The following is a 15,128-nucleotide window of genomic DNA, read 5'->3' as shown; positions in this document are numbered from 1 at the left end:
AGAGTTTGTAGAATATTAATTATACGTATTTGTTGTATTTCTTAGCAAGAGTTGAATATCAAATTAATTTGTGGTTCGCTAAAATTTCAACTCCACAACTTGCTGGATATCATTTAGTTGGTTGGTTTATTTTTTTTACTATTCTTTATTTAAATTTTCTAACACATAAGACCGTATTTATTAGCGAACTTTTGGACAAAAAGCCTACTCACATGTTAATAAATTAATTTTATTGTCGAGGTGTTTTGCCGACGGCTTTCCTTCGCCACCAGTTGCTGCTGCTGTCGTCGCTGCCGATGCCGCTTCTGCCTCTCTATTTGGTTAAGAATTTTCCGCTTGGTGAAAGTTGGGACCTTTTCCTCTCGGGTGGTTTTTTTTTTTTTTTTTGATTCGATCTGTCCAATTTATTTAATTTTTTGTGATTTTAGTTTTTTCACTTTTTATCTTTTCACTTCGGGTGATTGTTTTTTTTTCTCGCGAATTCCGTCTCGCGTGAGTCCGATTTCTTCGTTGGGCGACAATTATAAGTCGTTTGTTTAGTTTGGTTATATTTATTTACCACTCTCCCGTTAGGGCGAGGGTCACAATATTTGGGTATTTATAATTACAAGGCGTAAGCCTCGGAGTATGATTTAAAACTAACTTAAGAATTCAGTCCCGGTTCAACTCCAGGCCTCTGGTCCGCAGCAGAACTGCTGGCAGAAGGCCAGGTCAGCACTTCTGCGTCAGCCCGATCACTCGCTCCGCGAGTGCTCCGTGCGGGCTCGGGTCAATTGCACCTGGAGTACGCGATCAGCAGTTTGTTTAGTGCGCGTGCAGACCACCGGATATGGCCTGCAATTCAGCAGTTTCACTCCGTGAGAACGGCTTGTGTTAACTTATACATATAAGCACTACAATATTAATGTTAATTATAAGTACACTAGCTACACCGCAAGTCGTTCCGTCAAGCATTCCATCTCGCTTGCCGTCACGACATTCTAGGGGGGGAGGAGTTCCCTTTTTCAGTGTTCCCCTGCAGACTTCCCGTACTACGCCTATGCCATCAACCGGGACTCTGAGCAGCACCAACACACACAACTTACAGAATGCCTGTGTGACCGGTCATCGCCAAGTCACACGACGGTGTATTTTGACGTTTCACAAACGGCCACACTGAGTGACACGTCGACGTCGTCAATTCATTCGCTTTGTTCACTTCAACCAACGAAGACATGTTTAATTAGAACAGTTTAAACATTCCATAACCAATACTACTATGAAACATAGTTACCCTAACCCACGACCGGTAACTAGCGCGCTCGCGTCTCCAACCGGTGCCCTTCGACCTTCGACACCGCAGCACTGATCGATCCGTGCACCCCCATGAGCTGCATCGACGCTTCGTTGGCGTCAACCTTTACGCTTCCGATGACAAATGTTGGCGACGAGAAGGTCTGCACGACGACGATTCGCTCCAGGATCGACGCGAACACTAAGCTGGATCGAGCCCAGTGTGCGGATCCGCACACCTGTCCGGGCATTGAGCGACACCGTGGTGTCCAAGTTCCGGGACATCATGCTGGCTGATGACCAGTTCCATCGGCCTGATACCGTCTCCATGGTCTTAGGAGCAGATGTTTATACAAAGGTTATCCAATCCGGATTCCTGACCTTCGACGAGGGAATGCCGGTCGCTCAGAAAACTGTTTTTGTGTGGATCGTGTCCGGTGCCTGCAGCCTGCCGTAGGATGGCTGTGTTGCAACCCCAGTGATTGCAAGGGGGGCGGAATGTTCAAGTTACGTGGTTTGGACTGTCAACCGCTCTCCGCTCCCTCTTACGCTCTCCGCTCCCTCTTACGCTCTCCCGCTCTTCAGCACAGAGTCTCCGAGGAGTCTCCGCTGCGCTTGGGAGAGCCTAACTAATTAGAATAAGCAGCAGTGTCAAAACTAACCACGCTGAATAAACATACGCCCGGTCGCGCCCGCGCAATTACAGAAAGTCTAGTGTTCGCTTTTCTTCGAGTGTTTTCTTTTCAGCATACTTGGAAAATTCCAGGACCAGCAACCCCCAACAACCCACCAAACAACATTGCCTAGAAATTAATTTAACTGCATATTTTGGCCATTTAATACAAAACAACACAGACACACCCACAATTAAACAGAATAACTATTCAGTAAAAAATAGACAGAAGCGTGTACTATTAAACGTAATAGGTTTATCCTAAATTCCTATTTGGTACACTTGATGAGAATGATCGAGTGCATTTTCAAGAAAAATTGGATTCAATCGCGGAAAATTCAATTCAACTTCAAGAAATGAACAATGTTATACAATTTATTAACCCGTCGTTCAACAACGACTAAAAAGTTATGAGAATAATCGCAATAGTATCGACACTCTTGTATACGAACTTATGCAGTTCATTGGATACATAGAGGACTTCGAGATGGGCATGCAACTCTCACGCTTAGAACTTGATTACGACAAATTAAATAACGTTAACAGCCAAAACATACTACTGATTAAAACATCAACTTGGATGAATTTCAAAGATAACGAACTACTAATCATATCACACATACCCATTAACCAAAAACTGGTCAACACAATTAAAATTATCCCTTATCCTGATCAAAACGGATATCAGTTGGATTACTCAGACCATGAGTCTTACTTTGAAAATAAAAATAAAATCTTTAATCAAAAAAATGAAGAAATAAATAATGATTGCATCACAAACATAATTAAGCGTAGAAATCCCATTTGCACTTTTATTCAAATCCACACAAAAGAAATGATTAAATATGTTGATCCAACTATAATTTCAACATGGAATTTAACTGAAACTAGCATAGTAGAAAACTGTCAAAAATAGACCAACAATGTCAAGATAACGGGAAACAAAATTATTACAGTAAATCAATGCTGAATTGAAATTGAAAACATTATCTTAAGTAAAAATTATTTTACCCCGGGAATAGACTTAACACCGTTGAACGCACCACTGGATATAATTAAGATAAAGACGATAAAACACGATGACGTTGTGAAACTTATTAGTGTTATATCATAACACTTATTTTTATTGTACTTATTATACTATACGTATTATCAAAATATGTAACCTATAACCCACTTATAATTTTATATACGAAAATAAGAAAACAACCGAAAACAAATCAAGAACATTTTCAAGAAATAGAAATTGAACGAAATCTTTTACCCCTCTTATTGTATCCAACAGCATCGAAGCGCTCTCGCGCATATCAAGTAAACAACCCACTAGCCCAGTATATCTAAGATTTTTTCACACCGCCGATATTCAATCAATAAAAAACGCAAAGCGGATTCATTCGGAGTTTTTATTTATTTCGGGGTTGATCTTAGTTCAAATACGAATCATTAATTCAACTCAAAACCCCTCCCTTTTTTCTAGATTTTGCGTTAACTATTATGTAACGAGCACAACTTTCTACAACACGAGAAACTTTTCCTTTCCATTTTGGAATGTAATAACTTTTTTTCACCAACGTGGTACTCTTAAAGGAACTTCTTTTAACCATTCCCGCACCTGCTCATCTACAAAGTTTTGGTCACTATACGACTGTCGCCTTGGATGCTGATAAACTGGAACGTCATCTTTCAAAACAATTTTCATCTCGACAGGGGCATTGGATCATCGTTCGATCATCTTTAATACCGTTTTAGCTTCAGGCTGACTAAGATGAGATAAATCCACCTTAGAAGTTGCTATAAGCTCTTTCACACACATGCTTCGAAATTCATCATTCACCTGACGGTCAAATATCTGTGTATCCCTAATTTTAACTCCATCTTCAGTTTTTATCCTGATATTAAAGTGAGTACCACTTTTGGTAACCTTCATATCGACAGTGTCCAAAATAGTCCTTCCTAAAATAGCATCGAAACCTATATCCACATGAAATTCTACTTCCATTGGAATATCATCTATTAGAACGTAATAATAAAACTTCCAAATGTTAAAATAGGACTTTCTCCAATTTCCGTCAAACTTTTTCCTTTACCAGTTATTTCTGCTGCTCCTAGACTCATGAAAACTTGTCTGCGCATTAAGCACAAATCAGCGCCAATGTGAACCAAACCTTTAAATATGATATTTTTGTAAACAATGCTCTTCAATTCAAGACCGGAAAGAGTAGATTCACTACCTAACTACACTCCTACTTTATCCTCTTGAATACACTAACATTTGTTTCTTTCTTGACATACATGTATATTTTTTATGTACATTGTGCTACTCCGGTGCCCTGCCTGACCACATTTAAAGCAAACAAAATCTGTTTTCTGGAAATCTTTCATTACGTGCTCCTATCGCAGCATTTGAAACATTTCTTGGATGTTCCAGACTTAACCTGACTTTTGCCTTGATCTTTCTTTTGCTCCTGACGTTCACCAGCAGATTTATTCGATTTGCCAGATCTATCTTTCTGATATATCTCGATTTGATTTTTCAGTTCCTGTATTTTCTGGCCTGGTGTAACATAATCTTATTCCCCTTCGAATCTGGAATACCCTTTATGTAATAGTCAATAGCGATTTCTTTTAGAGCATACAAATATTCAAATAATGATTCGTCTTTTCTCTGCTGATGCTGGTCCAATCTTCTATGAACCTCAGCTTATGCAATTTTGATTGAAAACTCTTCTCTTAACTTAGCCTTCAAAACAATCCAACTACGAATATTCGCCTCACTATGTACAAACAGTTTTGCCGCTCCTGTAAGAATCTGTTTCGAATAGATAAAAAGTTGCAAATCACTCCACTGGACAGTAGTTGAAAAACTTTCTAACTCATCGATCCATTGTTTTACATCAGAGTGAACCATGACCTGTCATAGTCTACTCTTTGATCCTCAGCTAAATTTCGCTGTTTAACCACGGATTGAATTTTATCTGAATCGCTTTCCCCTTCATCCTGAATTCCTAATCTATCTACTCCACAACTCTAGTTTTCTTCCACTTGTTGGTAGCGCCAACTCTCTTAACTTTAACCTCAAATATGCTACGCGAAGTGCCAAGATCTCGGCAAGTTTCATTTTGAAATGGTTAGAAAACAATCAAAATTAGTAAAAGTATAGAACACAGTGTTACTACTGTTAGTTTACGTAACTAGTTCCGCCTCTGTCGATGCTCGTGCCAGCTCTGCCTCTATTGACGCACACACCAGCTTTGCCTCTGAAGTTTCACGCAACAGCGCTGCCTCATTACAATGAAAGAAAAATATTTCATTCAAATTAATCGTAGTGGGAAATAAAAATTTATAGAATAAATAAAAATATGATAACTGTTTATTGCAAGAGTCATATCTGGAGGCACGAAATGCGGACACAAGAACTCAACAATCATTGCCTTATTAATTTTCACACATCGCACGCTGAATACTCTAATGACAAAAATTCTACTATAAAGTCATATTTAAAATTTATTTTTATTTTATTTATATTTATTTTTTTTATTTATACTGTAAATATCCAACAGGCCGCCACGCCAGTAGGTATCACAAGGGGATCAAGGGGCCACCTACGATGGTAAGCTCCGTAATTGTGACACACTACTGGAAGTGCAACTAAACTCTCCACGCAATGGCGGCTGGAAACAGGCTTTTAGTTAGGTCATTTCTCTGCTAAGAGTGCTGGCTAATCGTAGTTGGGCTGAAGTGGCGCTATGTACCTTCTTAGGCGGTCAACGCATCCATGGTAAGAAGAGGACTAGATGCAGCAACCAGCAGATGGATCAAATCACTACTGGCATCTAGGCGAGCCAAGGCCACTATAGGAGGACAGTCGTCCACAGTATCTACCACAAGGGGATGCCCCCAAGAGGGTGTCCTTTCGCCTCTCTTGTGAAGCTTGCTGGTAGACGAGTTGCTGCACAGACTCACCCGCAGAGGTATACTTTGCCAAGGCTATGCTGACGATATTGTCATTATAGCCAGAGGTAAATATGAGGAAACACTCTGCGATATCATTCAACTGGGCCTCAAAATGACCAGCGAATGGTGCAAGGAAGTAGGAAGTAGGAAGGCCTGAGCCTAAATCCTAGCAAAACTGTTATTGTTCCTTTCACAAATAGGTACAAGCTACAGGTAATTAAGGCAATAACCCTGTCAGAATGTCGCATAGAGGCCAGCAAAGAAGTTAAGTATCTTGGGATAGCCCTAAACTCCAAACAGCTTCAATAGAGCACTTTTCACAGTAGGAAAATTGCTGAAAAGTCGTGGGGAACCAAACGCATAATAAGATGGCTCATGGTAGTCAAACGCATACTTACCTATGGGGTAATAGCCTGGGGTGATAGAGCACGCCTTATCACCACCAAGGTAAAACTTCATAAGGTGCAAAGAATGGCCTGCATATGCATGACAGGAGCAATGCGTACCTGTCCCACTGCAGCCCTAGAAGTACTAATGGAGGTAACGCCAATTCATATCGTCATTTAAATGAAACGGAAAGCTACCCTTTCCTTCCTCACTCATCTCAGTAGTAAAAACAGTTGGACATCCCTGGGGAAAGTACACTCTATGAAACCACAAACAATGAAGTGGTATACAGACGGACCGAAGTTCACCGACGAGGGAAGTGGGCTGGGTGCTTCTGCTGCATGGAGGAGGAGAGCTCTGCACATATTGTATGTGACTGCTTTCCATCAGGAGGAACAGACTCCTGGGCATGTATGTAGTCCCACGGGAAACAATTGCAGCCCTGAACCCCAATAAAATTCTGGCATTTATACAGTGCATTGGACTTCAGTGAGATCTTTGAGTCATGAAGGGGTAGTACAATAGATACTACTGGGTCGCAGTACACATAGAAACCTCGTCAAAAAGTTTTTTGGCAAATCGATAGAAATTTACAAAACCAATAAAATTATAAAAAAATTTACAACAATTTTTCAAAAATGTGGGCGTGGCAGTTTTGGCCGGTTTAAGGCCGTTAGAGTAGGCGTATCAAAATGCATACATAGTATACCCTTTTACACTGCGAGTAACAGGTATAATTAGTTCGTTACAATTTTTTATTAAGCCTAAAACCAATTATTTTCTTTATAACACATTAATAGACTTTTGGCAACTCAAAATACCATACTCGTTTTCCTATACATTACCTGTATAGATTCATGCAAATATAACTCCTGGGCCATTAACGCTTGCCACAAATCATTTATTGCATCTTCAAATTGAATATTTAATTTATCCAAAGCATCAGATAATTTTATGTTTTCTGGAGTGTCTTCGTCTTCTCCGCGCATGGAATTTTGTTCTAGTTTAAGTAATTTGATACGAGCTTCTTCAAAAATAATTTCTCTAAATTGTAAAAACCATTCTATTTCTTTTTGCCCAAGTATTTGAAGTTCTTCTTGGCCATCGAAAAGATTGTTAAAGAAATCTCGAATTTCTTCATCGCGCTCAGTAAATCTTTCTAAGCCAAGTTTGTAAATTTCTTGCGTAAGCTCAAAAATATCCTTATCGTATTCCTCCGCTAGCTCTTGAGCTTGTGTTCCAACAAGCATCAGAACTCGACCATCTTCGTCGCCCCGCCAAAGCGAGTCAAACAGCTGATGACCATCCAAATGTTCAACAAAACTTGAGGCTAATCGCTTTGCCTCTGATTGTTCACGTTCAAGAAACTTTCTGCTTTGTATCTCCTTTTCTTGTTTATCTTCAATTTCCCGAAGCTCCCGGCTAAATAAGTAAAAAAAAAAATAGTTATGATACACAGTTTTATAAACACACATCAATATAAAACGAGAGAGTAGTGGAATTTCCTGACTATCGGATACCCGTTAGTTAGCTAGTGGGAATGCGAAATTGCGAAATTTTATATTTTTTCTGGGATATCAATAGATATTGGGGAATAAAATGATAAAAAATTTAAAAATAGTTTAAAAGTGCGGGCGTGACCGTTTTGCGCGTTTTGTTGGTAGAAGGAGGGGAGGGTATACAGTGTTTTGGGATACAGATAAAAATTGGGAAGGCAAACAATAAAATAAAACGAAGCTTTTCAAAAATATTGTCAGGACAGTTTTGGGCGGTTTCAGGGTGTTAGAATGGCCGTAACAACATGGGTCAACAAACTGCGTCTTTGTCTGTATAATCTGTATGCTGAATCTCAGCCCTCTAGCTTTTATAGTTATTGAATCCGACGTTCATATAGACAGACGGACATGGCTAGATCGATTCGGCTATTGATCCTGATCCAGAATATATATACTTTATATAGTCGGAAACGCTTCCCTCTGCCTGTTGCATACTATTCAAGGAATCTTAGAATATACTTTAATTTGATGACGTTCATTGTTTTTGCTCACCCACTTTACTATTTTAGCTTTATTTTTATCAAATATATTTTTGTAGTATTCTGCTTGAGTTTCCATAATCTTTTTAGCCTCCTTTCTCAAATTTTCTTTGTCTACTTCATAATCATTATCATCGTTTAGCGGCCAATATGCAATAGGTCGAGCTTCTTTACCAATCAGTAATTCTAAAGGACTAAACTTAGTGACACGATTAATCGTACAATTTATTGGCAGCTGCACTTCAGACATGATCTCTCACTAGTTTCGATAGCCGTCAGCATACCCTTCAGGGTACGCATGACCCTTTCTACCTGAACGTTCGCCCTACTTGCACCCGTATCAATTAAATGAAAAATAATTTTTTGAGAGGAGCAAAATTCGCGAACACTTTTAGTTGCGTAAATACGACCCTGAGCTACTATAATTCGATTGGGTAAACCAAATAAGGACACGTCTGATTTCACAGCCTTAATACAGCTTTCAGAATCTATATTTAGTGTGTGATTAAAGTAAACAAACATAGTGAAGGCATCTATAAGGACGATGATGTATTCCTTGCCTGTGATGTAAATATCGTATGCCACGGTATTTCTTTTTTAGGAATAAAATGCAGCTCGGCATGCACTTTTCCTACAAGTGTCTTAGATACTTTACATGTGATGCAATTTTTTACGAATCTAAGCACATATTTAGACATATTTTCAAACGAGTAATAACAATAGAGTTTGTCCAGCATAATAGCTTCATGGACGTGATTTTCGAAAAGCTCTTAGGTGTTCCCAGAAGGACAGACGTTTTTCTTCCTCCAGTGACTTCAGTAAGCCCCGCACTCCGTGGTGACCAACACCACAGAAGGGTTCGGGACCAATTTTTTTTTTTTTTTTTTGTCGCACGGGTCCCACGGCCACACCTCCCGCCCAACCGACCGAGGGGCGCTGCCGTGTATCGTACGGCTCGATTCGCGAGAAGATATAGACGCGATATAAAAAATAGAATAGGAACGAGGAAATGAATATAATGTGGAATAACTATGTTAAATATTAGTGTTAGTAGGATCTAATTATGTAATAGAAAAGATAAAATCGATTGCTTTAATAGCGGCAGAGAGTCAAGATTACAGATAATAGGATAAAGTCTATTATAGTCAGAACATAAAACTCTGTAAGGGTCATGCAACTCATAATTAGATCTACAATGATTTAAGATAAGGGATATATAGTATCTATTGACTCTACTTGGAACCGAGAAGTTAAGCCGACTAATCAAGTGGGGACTCTCAACATCCCCACGAATAAGCTTACAAATAAAGACTGTTCCAAGCATAGTTCTACGGTTAGCTAGGGATGGTAAATTAATTAAAAGTAGTCTACTGGAATAAGGAGGTAATATATGGTTTGCATCCCAATTTAGGCGCCGCAAGGCAAAAAGTAAGAAGTTTTTTTTGGACCGATTCAATGCGGTCCGAGTGGACTGCGTATTGTGGACTCCAAACAGGTGATCCGTACTCGAGAATCGGACGGACTAACGAAATAAATAAGGTTTTAGTCAAGTAAGGGTCTTCAAATTCCTTAGACCACCTTTTTATAAAACCAAGCACACCCCTGGCCTTATTGACAATAGACGAAATATGGTCAGAAAATTTTAGTTTTGGGTCCAGAAGAACACCAAGATCACCAACTCGTGTTATTCTGTCCAGAGAGCACCCACTTAGAGTGTAAGTCGTGCGTATTGGGTTGGCACGACAAAAGGTCATAACTTTACACTTGGAGCCATTTAAGTCTAATATGTTATCACGGCACCATATTTGAAATCGGTCTAGATCGGATTGTAAGTACCCGAGGTATTCAATCCTACCGATGCCGAGTCTGCCGCGGTATCCATCCTCTTCGGAAGTGCGCGAGGTTCCTAAAGCTCAGCGCTGAAATGCGTTTGCGAGCAGTCCTCATTAACAAATACTGCGCCAATTGCCTCGCTCACGACATTCTGCCGAAGCGGTGATCGTTGCAAGAAGTGCGACCAATCCCACCACACGCTGCTCCACATGCACGAGCAGGTTAGCTCGTTGTCGCGGTCGCGAGCGAGTTACCACTTTCAGTGTTCCCCTGCAGACTTCCCGTACTACGCCTATGCCATCAACCGGGACTCTGAGCAGCACCAACACACACAACTTACAGAATGCCTGTGTGACCGGTCATCGCCAAGTGACACGACGGTGTATTTTGACGTTTCACAAACGGCCACACTGAGTGACACGTCAATTCATTCGCTTTGTTCACTTCAACCAACGAAGACATGTTTAATTAGAACAGTTTAAACATTCCATAACCAATACTACTATGAAACATAGTTACCCTAACCCACGACCGGTAACTGGCGCAGTCGGACTCGTCATTGGACTAGAAGAAGAGCCGAGGACGAAGACCCCACGCAATGCAGATTGGAATAATATTATTAGCAAAATGTATACAAGTTAAGTGCATCGCATAAGAACCAACTAGGTTCCCGAGTGAAACAGGCGAAACAACTTTTTTTCGACGGCCACACCTCCCGCCCAACCGACCGAGGGGTACTGCCGTGTAAAGTACGGCTCGATTCGCGAGAAGATAGTGGCGATATAGAAAAAAAAACAGCAATGAGGAAGTAAACATAATGTAAAATAACTCTAATAAATATTAGTGTTAGTAGGACCTAATTATGTAATAGAAAAGATAAAATAGATTGCTTTAATAGCGGCAGAGAGGCAAGATTACAGATAATAGGATAAAGTCTATTATAGTCAGAACATTAAACTCTGTAAGGGTCATGAACTCATAATTAGATCTACAATGATTTAAGATAAGGGTTATATAGTTTCTAGTGAATCTACTTGGAACCGAGAAGTTAAGCCGACCAAGTCGGGACTCTCAACATCCCACGAATAAGCTTACAAATAAAGACTGTTCCAAGCATAGTTCTACGGTTAGCTAGGGACGGTAAATTAATTAAAAGTAGTCTACTGGAATAAGGAGGTAATATACGGTTTGCATCCCAATTTAGGCGCCGCAAGGCAAAAAGTAAGGATTTTTTTCGACTAACGAAATAAATAAGTTTTTAGTCAAGTAAGGATCAACAAATTCCGTAGACCACCTTTTTATAAAACCAAGCACACCACTGTCCTTATTGACAATAGAGGAAATATGGTCAGAAAATTTTAGTTTTGGGTCCAGAAGAACACTAAGATCATCAACTCGTGCTATTCTGTGCAAAGAGCACCCACTTGTGTAGTGTAAGTCCAAATGCCACGAAGTGTCCTTGTACTGGAGGCATAATTTAACATCGTCTGCGTACATAAGTATACGCGAATGTTTTTTATTAAGCGGAGGTCGTTAATGAATAAGGTAAAACGAAACGGACCAAGATGGCTCCCTTTGTTGGACACCGGATGTGACTTGGAGAATAGACGATAAAGAATTTTTAAAGAGGACTTGTTGTGTCCTGCCATTCAGTTAGCTTGAAATCCAATTTAGAAGATCAACAGGGAAACCTATAAGATCAAGTTTTTATATTAGAAGGTAATGATTAACAGAGTCAAATGCTTTACTAAAATCAGTGTAGATGACATCTGTTTGAAGATTATTTTTGAAACCCTGTATTACGAAAGAAGTTAGATCCAAGAGGTTAGTGGTTGTAGATCTGCGTTTCATACAACCGTGTTGACACGTGATATGATTGATCTACAAAGGTGCTGCAAATGAGGAGTGATAACATTTTCGAAAAGTTTTGGGATAGCCGACAATTTAGAGATTCCTCTGTAATTGCTTGCATCCAGTTTGCTACCTTTTTTGTGAAGAGGAATCACAAAGGACTCCTTCCATATATGAGGGAATTGTGAAGATTCCAAAGATAAGGTAAACAGTTTCAGTAGAGGCTTGCACAAGGCTTCCGCACAGAATCTGAGCACACAGCCAGGGATTCCATCGGACCTGGCGAATAGACCGGTTTAACACGCTGAAGATCGTTAAGCAGTGAGCTTTCGTTTATAGTGGGGCAAAATATTAGATTCGACTTAGATACCGCATAGGAGTAAGGCTCTTCGGAATGAGGTCAAGTTGAATATGTTGTTTGAAAAAACTTGGCAATAGATCGGCTATTGCCTGATCCGATGTAACCGTAGTGTTTTCAAAAAAAAAAACGAGGAAGGGTGAGAACTTGTTTTTCGCTTAGTGCTAACGAAATTATAAAACTGTTTCGGATCCTGTGCAAACTGGAACTTACAACGATTTAAATAATTTTTGTAGCACTGAGCATTAAGCACGGTAAAGTTTAACCGAGCGCTTAAATATTTACAAAGGATGGACTGAGAACCGGTATTTTTAAATTTCATATAGAGTCTGGACTTTACATTTCTTAGGTGTGTCAACTCTTTATTAAACCAAGGATGTTTAGAGATTGACGGATAGTACATCGGAACACAAGAGTTATAAAATGATTTAAATGCGGTATAAAAAATATTAATCGCATCCGCCATTATGTTGCAGGAGTAAAGATCGGACCAATTAAAGCCAGCTATAAAATTGTTTAGCCTCCGAAAATTTGCCTTGCGAAAACAGGGAATTCGTTTTGTTGACTTCTCTGAATTTACTTTTAATACCGTACCTAAGTCGATTTCCACCTCGAAAGTAGGATGATATTGATCTTCAGGTTGAGTAAGAGGTACTACCCTGGACAGAAACACACTTTCAGGACTTGTTACAAAACATAGATCCAAAAGTCGACCAAGAGAATTTGGAATATAATTAACTTACGACAGCGATAAGTCGAGCAAGCCGTCAATAAAGTCGTGTTGTGCTAAAGGGAGAAGGATATTCGATTGTTTTTCTGGGGACCACATTGTGCCAGGTATATTAAAATCACCTAGAACTACCAATTGGTCCCTGTCAGAAAGTTTATTCAAGATGGACTGGATAGCGGACAGATGATTCTGATATTCTGGGAATTCAGAAGATGGCGGAATATAGGAGCACGTAATATAAACTGATCTGTCGGAAAAAGACAGCTTTACACATACGAATTCCGAGGTACAGGAATCGTCCAAAAGTAACTCCTCCGACGCAAGGGTAGATTTAAACGCAATTAAGACTCCACCTACCCGTCTGGAGGGACGGTCAAACCTATATATAGTGTACATACCTGGGAAGACTTCGGAGTTAAGTATCTCCGGCTTTAACCAAGTCTCTGTGAGCACTATAAACTGGATGCAAATGAAAGACTATCACAATACAATTTGATTAATTTGCTACGCAAGCCTCTAACATTTTGATAGGAGATAGTAAGTTTTGTAGTTAGTTTTTTGAAGAGGAAGAAGATGAAGAGGCGGATGGTGCAGTGGTCTGGCCACGTGAGGGAAGTTTAATTCGGACGGGCACCTTTTTCTTATTTTTGATCTTAGCTTCAAACTCTTTTACCACCATACTATCCGGCCAAAAATCACCCGAACATATGGTCGAAAAGAGCTCGTTTGGGACAGTTATCTTGAAAGATGATATGTCCTAGCGTAAGAGAAGTTAAATTTTTCCACTTTTATATTATCGGCTTTTGTTTTGTCTTGTATATAAGACAATACATCCGACGATGTTTGATCAGGGGAAAGCCGAGAAACAAAAATTTGTTTCTTTAGTGGAACCACCGCGAGGGGTTTTGGTGCTGCAGATTGTATTTCTGAAGCGCCAACTTGTGCCGGTAGTCCGGACTCAATGTTCCCTTGTGGTGGTAAACTAATCGAGACAGGTGGAATCACTGGTTGAGAAACCAGTGCAGACAATTCGGAATTTTTAGCAATCACAGGGTGGGGTCCATCCACAGCTCATTGATCGGATTGCTCCGAATCTTTTTTAGCTGCCGATCTTAGCAGCATATGTGGATTTGCTGCGATTGACAGCTGATCAGATTTGGAGTCCTGTTGATCATTTGCCCGTGGTTGCGGGGCCTTAGGCAGCCTACCACCAGCGGGTTTTTTGCGCTTCGGAGATTCATCTAATAGCTTAAGGCCATTAAACTGTGAATTAAGCACGGAAAGAAGATCATCGGCTCGACGAAAGCTATCTCTAGCTCCGCCAAAACTGTTGATCAGTTCTTTCAAGCCACCTTTAGTTTGGCGCATAAACGATTTCATCTCGTTCGCAACCACAAGGCAAGCATCACAACAGTAATTTAGATTTTTACCCTTTATTAGGTCATCACTTGTACGGCCATTAAAACCAGCGCACTTAGTATGCACCATTCCATCACATAGCCAACAAGTCATTTTGGCTGCTCAGGTTTTATAGCCTGGCAACAATTTTTATAAAAGCAGACAACATTTACGGTTTCCATGTTTAACTGAAATCAGACCACTGTGCGTGCACGAAAACACAAAACCAAAACTTTCAAGCGAGCTGTTAAAAGAACCGCACGAGAGCAGTCAGCACGCTGAGAAATTTAGATTTTGTGTGGGAGAGCGAAAGAGAGAGAGAGAGTGAGATCGAAAAGTGCAGTTTATGTGCATGCAAAAAAACAACACCAAACACCACTGCGAACAACGCACAAAAAGAGAGAGTAAACAAAACAAAGAGACGAAAAATGCAAACTACTTTGTATATTTGTTTAAACTACTGCACAAATCACAAAAGAATCACTCGCGAAGCGAACGGATCTTTAATAATTATGTTTAGATATATAATTATTAAAGAAAATTATTTAAAAACCACGGCTGGTTTGACAAACACAAAATAAAAACCGGGGAGCAAAAAAAAACACGACCGTTCGCTTTGAAAGCTAATAGACGATAG

General features: G+C 39.9%; 1 protein-coding gene across 1 annotated transcript; it reads right to left on the bottom strand.

Annotated features, from left to right (window-relative positions):
• Positions 1-7,098: 7,098 nt before the first annotated feature.
• Positions 7,099-7,713, bottom strand: LOC116803403 (dynein regulatory complex subunit 3-like; the record flags this gene model as incomplete). The annotated part of the gene is made up of 1 exon (XM_032727136.1): positions 7,099-7,713. A coding segment is annotated over one exon (615 nt), but the record flags the coding sequence as incomplete, so codon positions are not given.
• Positions 7,714-15,128: the final 7,415 nt, after the last annotated feature.

The sequence above is a fragment of the Drosophila sechellia genome, unplaced genomic scaffold, assembly GCF_004382195.2.
Source record: "Drosophila sechellia strain sech25 unplaced genomic scaffold, ASM438219v1 Y_12, whole genome shotgun sequence".
Taxonomy (NCBI): domain Eukaryota; kingdom Metazoa; phylum Arthropoda; class Insecta; order Diptera; family Drosophilidae; genus Drosophila; species Drosophila sechellia.
Note: the sequence above shows the minus strand (reverse complement) of the source record. Positions and strands in the feature narration are given on the sequence as shown.